This window comes from Phoenix dactylifera, chromosome 3 (genome assembly GCF_051530095.1).
Source record: "Phoenix dactylifera cultivar Ajwa chromosome 3, Ajwa_hap1_PhDact_Kaust_v1.1, whole genome shotgun sequence".
NCBI lineage: Eukaryota > Viridiplantae > Streptophyta > Magnoliopsida > Arecales > Arecaceae > Phoenix > Phoenix dactylifera.
This window is the reverse complement of record NC_143192.1, coordinates 50,248,032-50,267,910: the sequence shown is the minus strand read 5'-3', so window position 1 is coordinate 50,267,910 and position 19,879 is coordinate 50,248,032. Positions and strand designations below refer to the sequence as shown.

Below are 19,879 nucleotides of genomic sequence, written 5' to 3'. Positions count from 1 at the left end.
AAGCCGTCCGTTTAGCCGCAGTAATGACACGCACGCCTCCCTCAATCCCACACGCTCGAGACGGAAGCCTTCCCTTTTTGCTTTCTTCGAAAAAAACCTTGAATCGGTCCTCCAGGCTCCAGTATTATTATAACTAACATCCTAACCCGGCCAGCTCCCTCATCACCCTCTCCACAAGAAGATGAGCTCAGTAGTAGGCCCTGACAGGAACCATGAAGAGGGCATGAGCAAGAAGGATGGAGAAGGGAACAAGGTCCAACAGGTCCCCTTCTTGAAGCTCTTCGCCTTCGCCGACGCATGGGACTACTTCCTTATGGCCTTGGGCTCCATAGGCGCCTGCGTTCACGGGGCATCCGTCCCCGTCTTCTTCATATTCTTCGGCAAGCTCATAAACATCATCGGCATCGCCTACCTCTTCCCTACGTCGGTAACGCATAGAGTTGCCAAGGTAAATAACGACGCAGCAACACTTGCAGTACGTAGTATTCATATTAATATATCCAGCTCTAAGATCTTGTATTATTTTTGCAGTACTCCTTGGATTTCGTTTATTTGGGGATTGTTATATTGTTCTCCTCATGGACTGGTACGTACGTGTTTTTTTTTTTTTCTTTCTCTGAATCGTTTCTTGTGATGGTTTTGAGGGTCGAGAACTCTGAGAACTCGAAAGCTCTCTGAATCTTTTTGTCAGAGGTGGCTTGTTGGATGCACACGGGGGAGAGGCAAGCGGCAAAAATGAGGCTAGCCTACCTTCGCTCCATGTTAGATCAGGATATAGGAGTCTTCGACACGGAGGCTTCGACAGGAGAGGTGATCGCTGCTATTACTAGCGATATCATTGTAGTCCAGGATGCCATATCTGAGAAGGTATGTGAAACTCTGGCAAAAATTTCTCATTGTTTTGATTCTAGATATTTAAAAACGAAAAGTTAAAACAGATTTTGTAGTTTATTTATTTGGTTTCCAAAGTTTAGATCTTGGTAATAATGGGAGTAGGTGAAAATGATATTATTCCTTCCTGAAGGAGCCTTTACTTCCTGCCTTTATTTGGTTCTGTTGGTGATGTGCTTTCTACCTACTGTTCTTCATGAGCAAATGATGTTGGGATCGGATGTCTCTTCTTTTAAGGTCACTTTTCCATGCCATGTATTGTTTTGGTAATTGAGCAATAAGTAGAGTTGTTGCAAGCATTAATTGTCGACGGTAAAATAGGTGGGAATACTGTGCTTACCCCGCCATTTCTACTCCCTTTTAAGTTCCTGATACGTATAAATTTTGGGAAACTTGAACTGCATTTCTAAGTTTAGCGTACAACACATGGATTTTTAGGATTGTAGTACAACGCATGCGATGCGTGTGGCAGGGAATTTGGCATCACTTTTCTATACCTGAGTAAGAGATGAGCATGGAAAAATATTTTAAAAGAAAAATGTTGAAGTTGGGAAGGTTTTAGATCTTGTCTTTTATTTTTTTATTTTTTTAGATATATTCGTATTAGAATTGTATGAGTCATCCATTTCAGCAAAAAAAAAATAAAAAAAATAGTAGTAATCAAAGGCAACCTCCAACTGTTCTTATGATATAAAGTAGAGAATGGAAACAATAAGAAAATACTTGAAATTATATTCTAAATTTTTTGATATTTGGCATTACCAATCTCCACCCCTCAAACAAAAATTATGCTCATAAATGACCTGCCATCGTAGCATGCAGCCTTTCATCCCTAATATTTGAATTCTTGGTTTTTGTCAACTCGCATTTTGTTAGATGTTTTTATTCTTTGCAGAATTCTTTATCGAATGATGTATTTTGCATAAAGATATCAGAAATAGACTGATATTGGGGAAGCGGAATAGTGATGAATTCCCGATCTAAGATTTGTTATTTTTCAGCATAGTTTCAATTTGCTTCATCGAAACTCTAATTTTAGAATATATATAAGATTTTGGCTTATCAAACGAAAATTATAAAATAATTACAGAAAATGCTAAAGTAACAATGGAATCTCGAACAGCAAAAAGGATCACAGAGCTGATGACCTATTGTTGTGAACTTGTATTGTGTCATCTACTGGCTGCTAATGATATATCTAAGAAGCCAATTACAGAGGAGCCATGCACAACTAGTTTATTTATGTGAGATTCCTATATTATTGTAGTGTATTTCTTCGAATAAGTATATAGGTCATAGAGTACTAATTCATGTTTCTAAGTATGTACTTGGATGGGTTTGGGGGTTGTATTTTCGGTGCGAAAGAATGATGGATCTTCTTTCATGACTTCGACCATTACGATCGTGCACAGATCTCCAAACACTTCGAACTTGCTCACTTGTCCACGTACACATATCTCGAAGCGACTATCATGCGATCCAATAGATGCACCCCTAGCCCTAGAGTGAATGCCAAACCGAGTTTTATGGACCATAAACAGGTAAGACGATTAAAACTAGATTAGATATTCGGTGATCTTGAATAGTTTAAATATAAGGAGGATAATATGGCAAGTGGCTATTAGACAATGGACCAGTTTGCTGGATCTGGCCCATCTAATAATTTGTTCGAGGACCGTTCAGGGTACACATCATGGTGTGTTTTTTTCCAATGAAACTAATCTTCCAGTGAAGCCCATCTCCATCATCCAAATTCCAATCCTTCACTCTTGGAGGGATCTGACGTTAAATCTTGATCATCATGTGCCGAAGAGAAGGTTCATTTACGAGTAGGGGTCCACCGGGAGGACATTCGCTGTAGCATCAGATCATGATCGTACGGTGTTGGTGAGAGAGGGAGGCCGGAAATTTCATTGCGCCAGGCCCTTTGCACCCTACTTTAATTTGTTTCACGGAAAAAGCTTTGGCCTCCGGCCTCCGGCTGGCGTCATCAATGGGCGTTGTTTTATTCCCAGAATGCCCCTAACGTTGGCGGTTGGGGATTCGACCCCCTTCTAGCCTCTTTTTTTTATCCTTTTATCAGCTGTTACGGTCGAGATGCACGTTGTTTTCATTTATGAGGCGAAAATTTTAGATGTTGCCGACATTTGAAAAGTTGTTCTTCCACATCATACGATGTGATTGGAGCTATGCACAGTTGAAATTGAACCATGAGTTATCACACTAGGGTGAATTTTTGTGTCATTTATTGGCTGCCGTTATAAGTATAATTTTGTGATTTTTAATCATAAAGTGCTTACTTTGGATCGTATTAGCGCCCTATAAATTTGTTGATGTTTTTTTGTTTTTTTTTTCCTTTGATTAAAATGACAGTGGCATCCATTTGATTTGTGTATTAGACATTTAGATTAGATGGTAATAAATAAAATATTGGATAGAGCCTCTAAATGGAAAGATTTGCTAAAAAAAATTAACTAGTTTTTATTCAAAATCAACCAATTGATGCTGCAAGTTGGGCAACGATGATTAGTTACTTGCAAAAGAGAGAGAAAATTGCGGGAGCAAATTCAATGCATTGTCTAGCTCATCATTTTGTTTCATTTGGTTCTACTTTTACAATTATTTGGTGGATTATATTCATTCTGGTTTAGTATAGAAAAGTCTCATAAGAAAGGCAACAAAATCATAAGAAAGTTTCAAAATGACAAAGCATTAGAAAAAATAAAAAGTTGAGAGAAGTATTAATTTGTTTTTACAGAATATAAATCAAAATTTATTCTTGTACCAGCTCGTACTTGTTAGGATATGCGAAGAATATATATCAAGTTATGTTTTGCTCTAAAAAAAATGACCTACATTTAGATATGATAAAATTGGGGTCAAATTGAGATCTACAATAAATCACAATCTTGTGCCACCTACTTTTTTTATTGTTTTTGTTTTTTTCTTTTTTATTGAGGGGAAGGGTGGGGGATGAGGGTAGAAAGATATCTTCATAATATTTAATTTCTACTGGTTACTCCAATTGAGGTAAACCAACTAAACAAAAAACTAGACCATCTACAATATCCTCTCTTTGCTATCAACTATAAAAGTTGGATGAACCATTGAATTTTTTGATCTATACATGAGTTTTTGTTTTTGTATATATCTTAATATCCTATGTTTTTGTTGATCTAATATGTTTACCCATTTTCAATGCATATTCTTAACTACTACTAGATGAGTTAGTAGGTAGCAGAAAGCAACATGCCCTAGCTTAAATCCACGTGCAAATAATTATATTATGCTATAAGATTACAACTTTCATATAATTAGATGTTCGATAAATTTGCAAGATAGAAAATGTTTGCCACCTTTTGTGTGAGAGGATGGTAGTTCGAAAGCTCGTAAATAATTTAAGTTATGCTTGTTTGTTATGAATTTAGAGGTTATTTTTATTAAGAAAATTTTATCGAGTAGCTAGTAGATGAAAATAAATACTTCATCGTACAATGCCATTTTCTAGCTAGCACCAGCACATAGTGATTAATGAACCAATTTGTAGGGTCTATTACCCACATGATCCCTATGCAAGGTATTAATCATCAATTGCCACGGCGGATTGGTATACTAATATGTTTACCCATTTTCAATGCATATTCTTAACTACTAGTAGATGAGTAAGTAGGTAGCAGAAAGCTACATGCCCTAGCTTAAACCCACGTGCAAATAATTATATTATGCTACAAGATTACAACTTTCATATAATTAGATGTTCGACAAATTTGCAAGATAGAAAATGTTTGCCATCTTTTGTGTGAGAGGATGGTAGTTCGAAAGCTCGTAAATAATTTAAGTTATGCTTGTTTGTCATGGATTTAGAGGTTATTTTTATTAAGAAAATTTTATCGAGTAGCTAGTAGATGAAGGAAAATACTTCATCGTACAATGCCATTTTCTAGCTAGCACCAGCATATAGTGATTAATGAATCAATTTGTAGGGTCTACCACCCACATGATCCCTATGTAAGGTATTAATCATCAATTGTCACGGCGGATTGGTATACTATGTGGGGATCAGATTGATGCCCGGTAACAAGAATATTAAAGAAATTATTTAGACTTCTCTGGTCAAACCAAAATTATTGTTCTACTGCTTGAGTTCCTAGCTTCATATGAAGTCGGGTGAGTATTTGCAATATAATTGTATGTAAGTCCAAATTGAACTTTATATTATTTCAAGGCCCTAACTCAAAAGTTTTGGCTAGAAGAAATGGCTTCATTTGGTAAAAAAATTAAGTTGAAAAATACTATACTTATATCCCTCATTAGACGTTGAGTTACTTGCAAGTCCCAAAATTATAACATTCACATAGAATCAGCTGGATTCGAATTTTGCAAAAATTAAATCATTTGCATGAGAAGAAAAATATAACCATGTTTTTGTTAAATTATAAATTACTTACCACAAGTCAAAAAATTCATATAAATTCGACAGCATTCGCCATCTTTATTGTATGTTTTTGCTCATATGAAGTTTTTATAATGGTCGATCTCAAATTATTTATCTTTATATAACAAACCATTTACACTTATACTCAAGAAAACCTCCGGATTTTCTTTTTTTTTTTCGACTTCATACCCTTGTTCCTTCGCGAATCCATGGCGACCGCCGCTCTTCCCCAGCACGGAGCTCCCCGGCGGGCGATGAGGCGGTGATCCTCCTCCGTCGTCGTCCCTTAGCGCCATGGCTAAGACTAAGGCTAGGGTTAGAGTTTCGGAGGGGAAGGGGATGATCGTGGAATGGCTAGGTTAGGCTTTCTCTATCGTTTAGACTGGCGAAGAATTTGCATAGAGTTTTCGGTTCAATTGCTTTAAATTCTTCGATCGTTGATGGATTTCAACGAACATCTTGAATGCAAGTTCTTAGGTGTAACCAATCAAAGCTCACAATTGGCTAATAATTGAACTAAAGCGCAAACTTTGTCTTAGGTTGGCAATTTCTTGCACTACATCAGCCGATTCGTCGCCGGCTTCGCCGTCGGATTCGCCCACATCTGGCAGATCGGCCTCGTCACCCTCTCCATCGTCCCGCTTATCGCCATTGCCGGCGGCATCTACGCCTACATCGCGACCGGCCTCATCGCCCGAGTCCGGAAATCCTACGTCAAGGCCGGAGAGATAGCCGAAGAGGTCCAGCTCCAATTCTCCGCATCTTACTCCTTTTCTTTTCCTGATATGCATTCGTATAAGTTGTCTGAACTGGGTGAATAATTTGTATTAATTTTGGTCTCTGATGTTTATATGTGTAGGTGATAGGCAACGTTCGGACCGTGCAAGCGTTTGTAGGGGAGGACAAGGCGGTGAGGGCTTATAGGAATGCCCTGCTGAAGACTTACAGTTATGGGAAGAAGGGCGGGCTGGCCAAGGGACTTGGTCTTGGGTCCATGCACTGTGTTCTCTTCTGCTCATGGGCTCTGCTTGTGTGGTTCGCTAGCATTGTTGTCCATAAGAATATATCGAATGGAGGAGAGTCGTTTACAACAATGCTCAATGTTGTCATCTCTGGACTGTAAGTTTCACCTACCTATTGTTTGATGGTTATGTTCTGTTTCCAGGATGTAATTCAACCCTGAAACATGGAACAAGAAGACTAACCTTTAATGGTAAAAAAAGAAAAAAATGTGGTTTATGAACCCATTAAAATTTTCAATTTGAATTTTTGTGATGGTTCTACACATTAGATTTGGTATTGCGTTCCAATTCATTCCCATTCAATTGATTAATCATGTCCTGTAGGGCAGGCAGTTATTATATCTAGTCTCCAGTAATCGCTTTATAGAAGAATGGCATTTCTGGTAGGTATGCCTCATGCAGTTTTGGTACAATGATTTGTTTCAAAGTGGTAACTTGTTCATGGAACATCAACATACAATGTAACTTTTGTAGGAAAATATATCTGTTGAATATCCTTTACACTACTATTTAATGCTTCGAAATGGTTCTGCAAGTTCATCTGTTTTTTCTTTGGATCATTGCTTTTATTTGTTAAAAAATCATACGGAGATTATTTTTGAACATATCATTGCAACGGAATTTCCAGGAACTGAGAGAACATGAAAGCAAACATATTATCTTGTTTCTAATTTCTCAAACTGATATCATAAGGCAATGGCCTTAATATCAAAAGTCAACAAGGTTATTCCAAACATAATGCTATTTGAAATGCTCTTCAGGTCATTAGGCCAGGCAGCGCCAAACATTTCCACATTCCTCAGAGCAAGAACTGCCGCATACCCAATCTTCAAGATGATAGAGAGGAACACTGTTAACAAAACAAGTGCAAGGACAGGCCGGACGCTACCTAGTGTTGAGGGGCACATCCAGTTCTGCAATGTGTGCTTTAGCTACCCATCACGTCCTGATGTCTTCATCTTCAATGGTTTAAATCTAGACATACCATCTGGGAAAATTGTTGCCCTTGTTGGTGGAAGTGGGTCAGGAAAGAGCACGGTGATCTCGCTCATTGAGCGGTTCTATGAGCCCCTCTTTGGGGCAATACTACTGGATGGCCATAACATTAAGGAACTGGAGCTCAAATGGTTGAGGCAGCAGATTGGGCTGGTCAATCAGGAGCCTGCCCTTTTTGCCACAAGCATCCGGGAGAATATCCTCTATGGGAAAGATGATGCGACGTTGGATGAGATAACACGTGCTGCCAAGCTTTCAGAGGCCATCACTTTTATAAACCACCTTCCTGATCGATATGAGACACAGGTCATTGTTCTCTGTCTTATTCTTACAATTGTCATGCTAGTAAGTAGTAACAGCTTGTCATTCTTCTTATAAGCTTAGAACATAGATGAACCAATATTGCAGGTTGGTGAGCGTGGTGTTCAATTATCAGGTGGGCAAAAGCAGCGTATTGCAATATCAAGAGCAATACTTAAGAACCCTTCTATCCTCCTTCTTGATGAAGCTACGAGTGCACTTGATGCTGAGTCCGAGAAGAGTGTTCAAGAGGCACTCGATAGGGTCATGGTGGGTCGCACTACAGTTGTGGTTGCGCATAGGCTGTCCACAATCAGGAATGCAGATGTCATTGCAGTTGTCCAAGATGGGAAGGTTGTGGAGACTGGAACTCATGAGCAGCTCATGTCAGATCCTTGCAGTAACTATGCGTCGCTAGTTCAGCTGCAAGAAGCCTCTTATCAACAATGCTCATCATACTCAGAGAGCAGCGGTACAGCACGACCTCTAAGGTAATTCTACTTCTTAGTATTGGCCTACATTGCACACATGTTGGAATGCTGGCTTACTCACGTCCTTTGTTTTAGCATCAAATATTCTCGAGAACTGTCTGGTAGAAACACAAGCTTGGGAGCGAGCTTCCGCTCTGAAAAAGATTCCGTTAGCCTCTATGCTCCTGAATCAAATGATTCACCAAAAGTGAGGCATGTGTCCGTTAAAAGATTATACTCCATGGTGCGGCCTGACTGGATCTTCGGTGCTTTTGGCACTATAGGTGCCCTTGTGGCTGGTTCCCAAATGCCACTATTTGCTCTTGGAGTAACACAAGCTCTCGTTTCCTACTATATGGGTTGGGAGACAACACAGAGGGAAGTAAAAAAGATTGCAATCCTATTCTGTGGTGGTGCTGTTCTCACTGTCATATTCCATGTCATTGAGCACCTCAACTTTGGTATTATGGGTGAAAGACTGACAGTTAGAGTGAGAGAGGAGATGTTTGGAGGTAAATTGCTTGACTAGATTTCCTTTGTTTAGTATACCGTTGATATTGCTTTTCTGAATTATGCTTCCATGAAAGTCCCTATCTAACCCATGCCTCTATAAACTGATATAACCAATGTATAAATCGTTCAACTTTGATGCCATGTTAACTATTACCCTACTATCCTATTTGGAGAATTAGGAGCCTTTTGTATGATTAACGAGAAAAAGAAGGGAAAAACTATCTGTATATTTGCAGAAAAATTATAGCTTGTATATTTCCTCAAAAGAAATATTTAGCTCATATGCTATGCTTGACATGATGTATTAGTCCTTTGTAAGAACATCTTCAACATGTTTTGGGTAATTATCTGATGTTTTTTTTTCAATACTTGTTCAATCCTAGCCATTTTAAGAAACGAGATTGGATGGTTTGATGACACCAATAATACTAGTGCAATGTTGTCATCTCGCCTGGAAACTGATGCCACTCTACTACGGACAATAGTTGTTGATCGCTCAACGATCCTCCTGCAGAATATTGGAATGATTGTAACCTCACTCATCATTGCTTTCATCCTGAATTGGCGTTTAACTCTTGTTGTCTTGGCCACATACCCATTGATGGTCAGTGGGCATATCAGTGAGGTTTGCTTCTCCCCGTCGGCTATGATTGTCAAAGTGTTCTTAAACCCATGAATCGCCCATTCTTGCTTTCTTATATGTTCAACTACTGCAGAAATTATTCATGCAAGGTTATGGGGGCAACTTGAATAAGGCGTACCTAAAGGCGAACATGCTTGCTGCTGAGGCTGTAAGTAACATCCGCACTGTTGCTGCCTTCTGCTCAGAAGGGAAGGTTATTGATCTCTATGCCAATGAGCTCAAGGAACCCTCCAGGCGATCTTTTCGGCGTGGCCAGAGTGCAGGAGTTTTTTATGGTGTCTCTCAGTTCTTTCTCTTTGCTTCATATGCTCTGGCCTTGTGGTACGCGATTCACAAAGCTTGTGCAATTTCTTTATCCTTCACTAGAGTGATTCTTGTGCTTGGCTCACAATTTGTGGGAAAATCTTGATGAATAACAATGATTCTAATTGACTTTATTACCTACTAGATCAGACTAATGAAATTCCCTAGGGTTTCCAGGTTATTCACTCTTTTCCTAGGAATCCAACTGACATGAGGTTATACAAGAGTGTTGATTTGTTGAACTTGTTCAAAAGTCGGTGTCAACAAATTTGCCTATAATTTGTATCTTGAAATTATAACTACAAAGAAGTAGCATTTTCCCAGCATTTTGGGGTCTGCTATCTGAATTCTAATTTGGCTTTTTTCAAAATTAGACAGCGGGATTGATAAATGGGCTTATTCAGTTAGCTATTTTGGTATACAGCCTACCAATGTGGGATCAGCTACCATTGGAGTGTCGAACATTAGAAATAGGGATAGAGCATTTACAGATGAGGTTTAGTTCATGGTTTACTGGATCCAGACTCAGCCCAACTGCGTATCGAGTATAGATTCCAGCCTAAATCCCTTGTATTTAAAGTGAATTGAACTGATCTGGATGCAAATTTTAAAAGATATGTCATTGGGTCAAATTGCTAGGTTGGATTAGGTCAGTATTTGTTGTGCTAGTTCCTGCTGCAGTTTTGGTTAGGGTAAATCTTCCCCTGCCTGCTTTATCATCCAGATCTTTTACATGGATAGTTGCTAAGAAATGGTCTGTGTTTTTGCAGGTATGGGTCAGTTCTCATGGGCAAAGAGCTTGCCAGCTTTAAGTCTGTCATGAAATCATTCATGGTTCTGATAGTTACGGCATTAGCCATGGGAGAGACACTAGCGCTAGCCCCAGATATTATTAAAGGAAATCAAATGGTGGGATCAGTGTTTGAGGTGATCGACAGGAAGACTGAGGTCTTAGGTGATGTTGGGGAGGATGTGGGAAGGGTTGAGGGAGCGATCGAGATGAAGGGAGTGAAGTTTTGCTATCCTTTTAGGCCTGAAGCTATCATTTTCAAGGACTTTGATCTTAAAGTGAAGGCCGGGAAGAGCATGGCATTGGTGGGGACAAGTGGTTCAGGCAAGAGCTCTGTATTAGCGCTGATACTAAGGTTTTATGACCCAACCGCAGGAAAAGTGCTGATTGACGGTCTGCCCTCTAGACTTTTTTTTTTCTCGTACTGATACATACACTCCACATGTTTGGTTCAATTTCTACTTACATATTTAATTCTTACAGGTAAAGATATTAAAAAACTTAGGCTGAAATCCCTCCGGATGCACATAGGCCTTGTTCAACAAGAGCCGGCACTCTTTGCCACGAGTATTTATGATAACATCCTCTATGGTAAGGATGGTGCCACAGAGGCAGAGGTTATTGAGGCTGCCAAGCTCGCAAATGCCCACTCCTTCATCAGTGCCCTCCCAGAAGGCTACTCCACAAAAGTTGGGGAGAGAGGAGTCCAACTATCAGGTGGGCAGAAGCAGCGCGTCGCTATTGCCCGAGCCATTATCAAGAATCCTGCCATCCTGCTGCTTGATGAGGCCACAAGTGCGCTTGATGTTGAGTCAGAGCGTGTGGTCCAGCAGGCACTTGATAGGGTCATGAAGAATCGCACCACGGTAATGGTAGCACACAGGCTATCTACTATCCAGAATGCTGATGTTATTTCGGTGTTGCAGAATGGGAAGATCATAGAACAAGGGGACCATTCAACCCTGGTGGAGAATAAGAATGGGGCCTATTTCAAATTGATCAGCTTGCAGCAGCGGCAGCAGCAGCAAAAATAACCTACTCTAGCAGTCTATTCCGCCGTGTTTGCCACAATCATACCATAACTCTCTGAAGCATGACTGGCACACACCATGTGAGATCAGGTCTCAAGTCATCTGCATTAACTGCTGACAGTTGGTGACCGTGGCTTACACAACTGAACTGACCTCATTCATATACATTTGAGTTGTGTTTCATAGTATTAAATCCTTCACTCCTCTTCTTTTCTTGCTCCATCCAATCTGTGAAAATATTATTGGTGTTAATAATAATATTTATACCGGATAATTCTTTTGCAGTCCGAACTTGCACCGTGAATGGGGTTTTGGTTAGTCTCCCTCCCCACTTTTTTTTTTTTTTTTTTTTTTTTTTGTGAAAAGGAAAGTATTTTGGACTAGTAAGTTTGGTTTCTGGTGCATTATTTATATTTGATGTATGTCTCCGATCAAGATATCATTGTATGGGTATGTATAATTAGATATTCAGGTTTATTTTATCATGATCATAAAGTACATTGAATTTAGTTGTACCTTTTTTTTTTGACTCTGTTTGCCCCTTGATCAATTAGGGTGTATTTTTAAGGAAAATTGTATGGAAAGAAACAACACAAAATGAAGTTTATTTAAAGCCCCGGCATCTGGCATACAAAGATTTTTGATCTCAGGAATAGACTTCAATTAGGTCAGTATTATAGTTCATTCAAATCTTAGAAGGATCAGCAAGCTGAAAGTAACTTCTTGTGAATGTATTTTGGTGAGCGGTGACTTATTAGAATTGGTGGGTCTATTACAAGAACTTGGCCAAGACCTTATGCGGGACTGTATAAATTTATATCTTCTTGGGTCAATATTCTTGAGAACTTTTAAAGAACCTGCCTTATGTAAAACAGAGCCTTGTGGTCGAAGCAATGAGCAAAGCACTTGAACTTCCTAGTAGCTGCCATCCTGCTCTTCCCTTTTGTACTCCTATTTTTAGTCCTTTGTGTAAACTGCGACTTCATTGGGCATCGACATCAAACAGGTTCCGTAGAAGAGGAAGCATGGTAAAATCAAATCTTATGTAATTGGTAAGGTCACTCTCTGATACTCCAAACTCTCCAATGTTGTTTCTTCTTAATATTACGGTTCCTCAAAAAATCTAATCATGCTGCAGAATTTATGTAAAGTGCTAGCGTTAGATGCATGTATGTATATCACATATAAACCTGTCAGTGAAAAAAGACAAAAAAAGGAATAGTGCATGCAGATTTCATCTTGTCCAAGTGCATGTATGCATGTCACATTCTGTCCTCTTCATTTGTCATAATCTTGGTACAGAGCAGCAGTTAAGAAGCTGGACGGGGTTTGAGGGAAGAGTAATCTGGAGATGAGTTAGAACCTCACAAATTTCTGCTTTTGCTAGAAGTGCGGAAAAAAAAAAAGATCAAGGAAACATCAGTTTAATTATTGAAGTGTGAATTTGATTGTAACCATTTGATGGACGAACTTTAGAGTTCATCTTGAAGAAGTTGAGGACAGATCAAGTCTTATCACCATATAATGCTCCAGAATAATGCATAAAATCCAAAGTTTAAACATGCACGCATAGATTCTAATGATAGTTTCTCGGATGCCTAGGACTATGCAAAGGATATCAATAGGAAATTTCCTGGTAAGAGTTCATTTGCAGCAAATGGTTAATAGGTTTATTAGTAAGATACGTTAATGGTGATTTTTATTAGCATAGTCCCAGTTTAGTTGGTTCAAAACAAGAAAATTCATCACAGGAGAAAAAAGACAGTGTAGACGATAGATTCATCGGATAAGGAGTATAAACGGAAACGGAGACATTAGACGCCAGCTTAAACCTTGGTAAGCGTTTCTTCTTCAAAACCTCAGCAGATATGGTTTTATAGGATGATTTGTCCAAAACAGACTTTGCTCGCAATGACCTATGTTTCTTTAGTAAGCCACACCTATCTTAATCTCATGCTCCACCCAACTTCTCGCGTTACTCCTTTCTAACGGAGCTCTTTGGCGAATACTCCACTTTTTAATGGTTAGATCATCCCATGCCTCCACTAGTGAACCGCTCCCTACTCTCTCAACCATCAAAATATGATCTTGAGATCGACGCTATCTAGATGCATCAGTCCCATATCTTGGACTATAATACCAAGATGGCTCTGGTAATAGTCCTCTTTGTAGGTACATTACCTAACAATAATGACACTCATCTAACTAAGTTAGACTCTGAAATAAATATTCATATCTACCATACATGTCCTTTGCTTGCAAGCTACCCTCCATAATTTCTATCCGCCCGCCGGGGAGAGTCATAAGTCCAACTAGCAAATGGCTATCGAGAGCTTACTGAACGGTTTTTCATCGTATAACGGGCGAGGTACTTCTAAAGAAGAAGATAGGCCCTGTCGAAATCGAGCTCCAAGGGTGAAGGCCTAATTTACTAAGAAGGGGCGCCTAAACAAAATAAGAAAAAAAAGGGGCTATAAGTAGGCCGTTTGCTATTGCTATAAGGGTTGCTCGCCTTTTTGACAGCTTGGCTTCGCTATCGCTCCTATGTAGTGGTCAGCCTTAAAAGGAGTCTTCCTACCATACTAGAATGCCTATGTTATAGTGCGTTAAGCTTCACCAGAAGCAAGCAAGATGAGGAAGCGAAGTTTCGTAGACAAGGCTCGTTCCGTGCTTGACTTACAAGCTCGTGTAGTAAGGCCTCGCCCTACTTCAATAAGGGCTGTATCACTCCACTCGTAAACGAGCATTAGAGGGAATTGAGCGAGCGAATGAAGCCTTCCTGGAGCTTCCCCCTTCCCTCATCCTACAATTTCATTTCCGCCCCCTCAGTTTAGTTGGTTCGGAGGATGAATTGAACCAATTCTTAAAATTAAAAAAAATTAGAATTCTATGATTTCAGGGTGCATGGAAATATTATAAGGAGGCAAGTGATTTTCCTCACCCTACAATTTCATTTCCGCCTCCCCAGTTTAGTTGGTTTGGAGGATGAATTGAACCAATTCTTAAAATTAAAAAAAATTAGCATTCTATGATTTCATTTGCAGCAAATGGTCCTCGCTTTTTTAATAGGAAATTTCCTGGTAAAAGTTCATTTGCAGCAAATGGTTAATAGGTTTATTAGTAAGATACGTTAATGGTGATTTTGATATGAGAATAAGGCTGCCTCCAATAGAAATTTTCAGATTCATTCATGTAGGCAAGACCAATGGATTATGCTCCAACTTCAGTGTATCTACCACCATGAAAATGACCGATACAAGTGGTGGAATCCTCTTATTTTGAGAGGGAGGACCTACCGATAACTAACAATGCTAAGAAGTACAAGAATTGGATTCCCTTCCCTGAGAGAGATATTAACTTAATAACTGGTCTGAAGCATTAGTGCCACTTGCCTCCTTATAATATTTCCATGCACCCTGAAATCATAGAATGCTAATTTTAATTTTGGTCCCATGCTTTTTTAATTCATAAATACGCCATTGCAGTACGAGAGAGAGAGAGAGAGCTGATCCCTGTCCTTTTCTTTATATGGTCCATGCACGCACTTCTAGTTGAACAAGTAAATATCAACTATAGCTATTTTGTATGAATAGGTGCATGCATGGACTTCTCCCTTTCTTGATACCAACTTAGATTAATCTAATGAAAAGAAAGGAATATAATTACTTGGTGGAGTGGAACATGCAAGACACTGAAATTTTTACCGGACATTTTCTGTTGAGAAAGAAAAACTTACTGGATTCGAAACGCATACCAAATCGAGACATTTTGGGTTGATTTGGAGATAGGAACGAAGGCCGCTCAAAGAACAACGAAAACATGACCATGTACTAATAATGGAGTGATTTCATAGGCTTCCTGCTCTTAGTATTTCTAAAAGATGGAATTTATCTTAAGTGGGTTATTGCATTTAAAAAAATAAAGTATAGAAGAATCAATTCAATTAACGCTCCGTCAAGGTTATTGCAGTGCAAGCTTAAGTTCGCATGCAACGTAGGAATTTCCATTCTGGAACTCGAGGTTCTCATCGAAGGAGACACTAAACCTGAACATGTGCAATTTTAGGCCACTACTCCAATGGTAAAGTCACTTACGAAACCATGAGTCTGGATATTAACAAACCACTGGACCTAAAACGATCTATTCTAATCGATTAAGACCAGGGAAGTCCTCTCGTCAGCCTTCGTTTTGAGGTCCAAAGTCGTCCTTCCATGTAGCAAAGTTGGAGAAGTAAACTCTTTTAAGTAATAACACGGACTGGATTGCAGGAAGCTTCCTGGTTGAGTAATTGTGGAACGGTTTCACCATCCTTAATTTGTTATTCATAAGAGACCACATTTTGATAAGATGAAGAGAGAGTAAATGAATGGCACAAAGAATACTATTTTGATTATGCCCACATTGACCATTTGTGTGAGATGATGTTACCAGGACCATGCTCGATGCCCGGAGGGAGACAAGTTTGAATGAAAAGCAAGAGGGTGTCTGTGATTACCGATATAACAATGTATATCCCTAACTGTTCAGTTCAACTACTACATTGGTTCTGAACAAGTAAGCAACTAAGTTAAAATTAATATACTATGTTTACACCAAGAAGAAAGAAGGGGAGAAAGAAGGAAAGATCCGCAAAGTCTAAAGTAAAATTTTATTGTTTTGGGATAAGCTAGAGTAGCTAGGATGCAATTAATTGTGCCACTACAAGACTAGAATTCCTAGATAATTATATATACACCCCGGTCATGCAATATTTCATTTTCTCTTAGAATATGACTAATAGTAAGAAAACAATGTCAATGTTGATCGGATGTAGGACAGACAAGTTGTTTTAAATTTGATCTTAAGAAGCAAGTTCTCGCCCACGGTTAGAACCGATCTACTATTATTGCATTCATTGGATAGAATTATATTGGTGCCCATTTCGTGCTTGAATGTAGCATGGAAAGTATTATTAGAAGTATTAGCTTCAAAAAAGACAAGAAGTTTGAATAATCTGAAAAGAAAATCACCCAAAGATCTTATGACGAGGAAGTCAGATGTCAGAGACAATGCATTGCAAAAAATCTTCGTTTACTAACTTCTCCCTTCATTTGCAAATACTTCGGGAGTACAGAGTCTGTAGTCATGCTAATCGTCACTTGCATCCGTAGTTTCAACTTTCCTCAACCAATCCATATACTATAGGTAAGAAGGTTGAAAAAGATATGCTGCATTGTGTTTTGCAAAGAATATAGTAGTGCCGATGTCTTAAGAGATATCTAATGAATTGACAATTTTAAAATTCTTGTTCTTCTCCTTGCATATATTCTATATAGAGGAGCTTTTTATTTGTAATATCGAACTGATAACTTAAGCAATATATTAGATAGGATTGTTTCTAATGGGTTGCAAAAGATTATAAATTACCACCATGTCAATCAAGATGTTGCCCAAAATTTTATTTTGCACTAAGCATGGCACCTCAGTCAACCATACAAATTAACAATTGTGTAGAGAACGTAACATGGATATGCATCTGAGTCAGATATGCATCAGATGTTTAGATACTTATAAATCTTTTTGGTAGCTATGTTTAAAATTAGAAAAGAGTTCAACTCTTCCAACAATGAGTTTGCTCTTCTATGTTCAAACTTGTTAAAGGATGCACATACTGAAGCAACTTTGCAAAATATTATTGTTCTTGTAACCTAAATTTTGACCTAGAAACATATATTGACAGATTTTGACAAAAAATATGTTTTTAATATTTTTAATGTTTAAAAAACCATCATTTAAGTGTACAAATGTAAAATTTAGTTAAAAATATAATTTATCTTATCAACCTTTTTTGTTTTTGCCGAGTTAGATAGCTGGATATACGTTTAAATCTGATTCTCCTAACCGTGTCCATGCAATCTTAATTCTCATTAGATAGCAGCTGCCTTAATTTCATAGTGTTGCCGGGTTTTGCCCGAGCAACAGCACAGTCCACATACCGATCCGAGCAGGAAAAGCAAGCTGCGTCCCTCGTGAGGTATTGTCCGCTTTGAGGATCGTAAACCGCACCTAGCGCTAAGCTCGCGGTAGGAGCCACCCCTCACGGTTTTGCCCTTTAAAAGGCGCCTCGAGAGGAAAGGAACTTGGCCCTCCATTTAAGGCACAAACCCTTTCGCTACTCGGTCGATGTGGAACTAAATTCGGGCCCTCACCATAACACAGCCCCCCTAGCAGGAAGGTCTTGTGCCGGTTTTATCCGGGCAGCCCCCCAGTCCTAGAGAGGGGGTGGGGGAGGGTACCCCTACCTGATGCACCATCTGTTGCCAGATTTTGCCTAAGCAACAGCACAGTCCACACACCAATCCGAGCAGAAAAAGCGAGCTGTGTCCCTCGCGAGATATTGTTCACTTTGGAGATCGTAGACCGCACCTGGTGCTAAGCTCACGGTGGGAGCCACCCCTCACGGTTTTGCCCTTTAAAAGGCGCCTCGAGAGGAAAGGAACTTGGCCCTCACAGACCTTTCCGCTACTCGGTCAATGTGATACTAAATTCAGGCCCTCACCACAACACATAGGAATCTAAACCATACAAAAATAAATCTCCTTCCTATCACCTACAACTAAAGAGGGAGAGAATTGATTATGCATGTTGACAATGTGTACGTATTATTAACTACCTACCTGTTATTAGTTATCAGACATATGGATGGGTAATCTTCCATGTATCCCAGTCAGTTCTAAGCCTACTTGTGATTCATTCAACAGCAAGAAAATGACGGAAATATCCAGTGCAGATTACACTAATCATAAATCATCATCTTAATTGAAAATTGTAAAATATCAATAATCTTCTCCTGATCCTCTTATGCATGCGTCATTCTTAAATACAAGATGACTCTTCTTCCAAATAATGACTGATACCACGTTCGAGGTATGCATGACCTTGGTTTCTTCTACAAATATATAACCTGTTAATTTAATAAGCTACGAGAAGATCTACTCTTCAATCATGTTTGCAAAGCTAAGATTTTCGCTGGGTATTCTAGAAAGTACCGGTAATAAATAAAAATAAAATCTAAATAAAAAATTTAGCGGCTACATAACGAAGATTATTTTACATTAACCATGTAAGCAAGTTAATTTCACATCTACTACAAGAAGACCCATATAAATATGAGAACTATGACTCCATGTGTCATTAGTTAAAACACACGCAAAAGGAGGGGAGGGGGGAAGGTATCAATCCCTTATGACCCTTGACAGAAGAAAAACCAGCACCTAATCCTCATGCAGGATCACGGATGTTCCAATAATTGTTACAACTTACAAATAATAAAACAATTCTGTCCATCTATGTCTTTTTTTTTTTTTCCTTTCCTGGGTATTTAGTGCCACCAAATGAGAAGCAGACATGAGATTGGTCTCGTACTTGGGATGAAGAGTAGTTGCATAATAATTAACCTAAAGATCTCCAGACTGCTAAAAGATGACTTCTTTATTCAGTCAATTCGAAAACAGATGACATTTTCAAGTGGTAATCCTACTTTTATTCTTTTCTCTCACTGCCTAATCCAATGCATCTGTGAGGATTCTTGTTAGCTAATTCCCCTCAGATCAAAAGGCTGTGGAGGTTGGCCGCCTCTACTATTATAAACATTGTTGGGTGAGGGAGCTAAACCAGTAAATAGCAATGTTGGAGAAAATGGGAAAGAAATTAAAATGGAGAGATGGTGCATGAAGGCTCGTGATGATGAAAGCAGTCATGACGATGGCACTGATGATATCGAGAGTAGTATCTGATCAAGAAACCTAAGAGCCCGGACTGTTCGTGCCAACTCGACCGATCATGGAGACTTCTCTGGTTGGTATTTATGTTGAGGCGTTAACTGAACGATTTTTTTTTTTTTGTGTGTTCTTAAGTTTTTTGGAAACACAGCCCCTCCTAATTCATGGAGAGGTTGAACAATAATAGTTTCAGTACAGTGATTTTCGAACTTCTCCATAATTTGGATAAAATTTTAGGAGCTGTTGACTGCAAATAACACAACCATGATAGTGGTGACTAGCTTTTCTTAGTTATCAACTCAAATATCTTTTACTTGGTCCGATGATCAAAATTAAATTTTTTTTCTTTTGAGAAAATCAAAGATAAATTCCTTGATTACAACTATGGGCAGGTTTCAGAAAAACACGTGACTATAATAATGGATTATTAGAAGCGATGGTCGTGATGGAAAGCTTAAATGACACAAAATGAAGGAAAGGTTGCAAATTATATAAGAACAATAATTATGTAACTATGTGTATTGGAAATATAGACTGAAAAATACTTTACTTGACACAATCATGAATGGTAACTTAGTGAGAAGCAAGGAGAAATATATGAACTCAAGACAAAAAAATTAAAATAAGAACAAATACAATTCTTTATAACTATGATTATAACTGAGCAGCTGATTGTTGGCCATCTTTAGTACAAACTATAATAAAATTAGACGGCTCTTAAAGGA

At 38.8% G+C, this 19,879-nt stretch overlaps 1 protein-coding gene across 2 annotated transcripts; it reads left to right on the top strand.

The window, feature by feature from the left end:
- On the top strand, nucleotides 1–11,678 carry LOC103714592 (ABC transporter B family member 2-like). 2 transcript variants are annotated; one of them, XM_008801893.5, is made up of 12 exons: nucleotides 1–448; nucleotides 532–586; nucleotides 692–867; nucleotides 5,866–6,066; nucleotides 6,186–6,445; nucleotides 7,110–7,650; nucleotides 7,753–8,135; nucleotides 8,211–8,626; nucleotides 9,011–9,252; nucleotides 9,344–9,591; nucleotides 10,344–10,756; nucleotides 10,847–11,678. In XM_008801893.5, the coding sequence occupies exons 1-12, from the start codon at nucleotides 182–184 to the stop codon at nucleotides 11,395–11,397; spliced, it is 3,753 nt and encodes a 1,250-aa protein (XP_008800115.4). In that variant the 5' UTR covers nucleotides 1–181; the 3' UTR covers nucleotides 11,398–11,678. The 2 variants fall into 2 exon arrangements, with proteins under 2 accessions (XP_008800115.4, XP_088575012.2); XM_088718886.2 differs by having other exon boundaries at nucleotides 114–448; nucleotides 671–867.
- The last annotated feature ends 8,201 nt before the right edge of the window (nucleotides 11,679–19,879 follow it).

Excerpts from the sequence above, each read along its gene's own strand:
- LOC103714592 (XM_008801893.5), top strand. The coding sequence starts at position 182 with ATGAGCTCAGTAGTAGGCCCTGACAGGAACCATGAAGAGGGCATGAGC. Across the intron at positions 6,067-6,185 it reads CCGGAGAGATAGCCGAAGAG|GTGATAGGCAACGTTCGGAC; the intron begins GTCCAGCTCCAA and ends TTATATGTGTAG. Across the intron at positions 9,253-9,343 it reads TCAGTGGGCATATCAGTGAG|AAATTATTCATGCAAGGTTA; the intron begins GTTTGCTTCTCC and ends CAACTACTGCAG.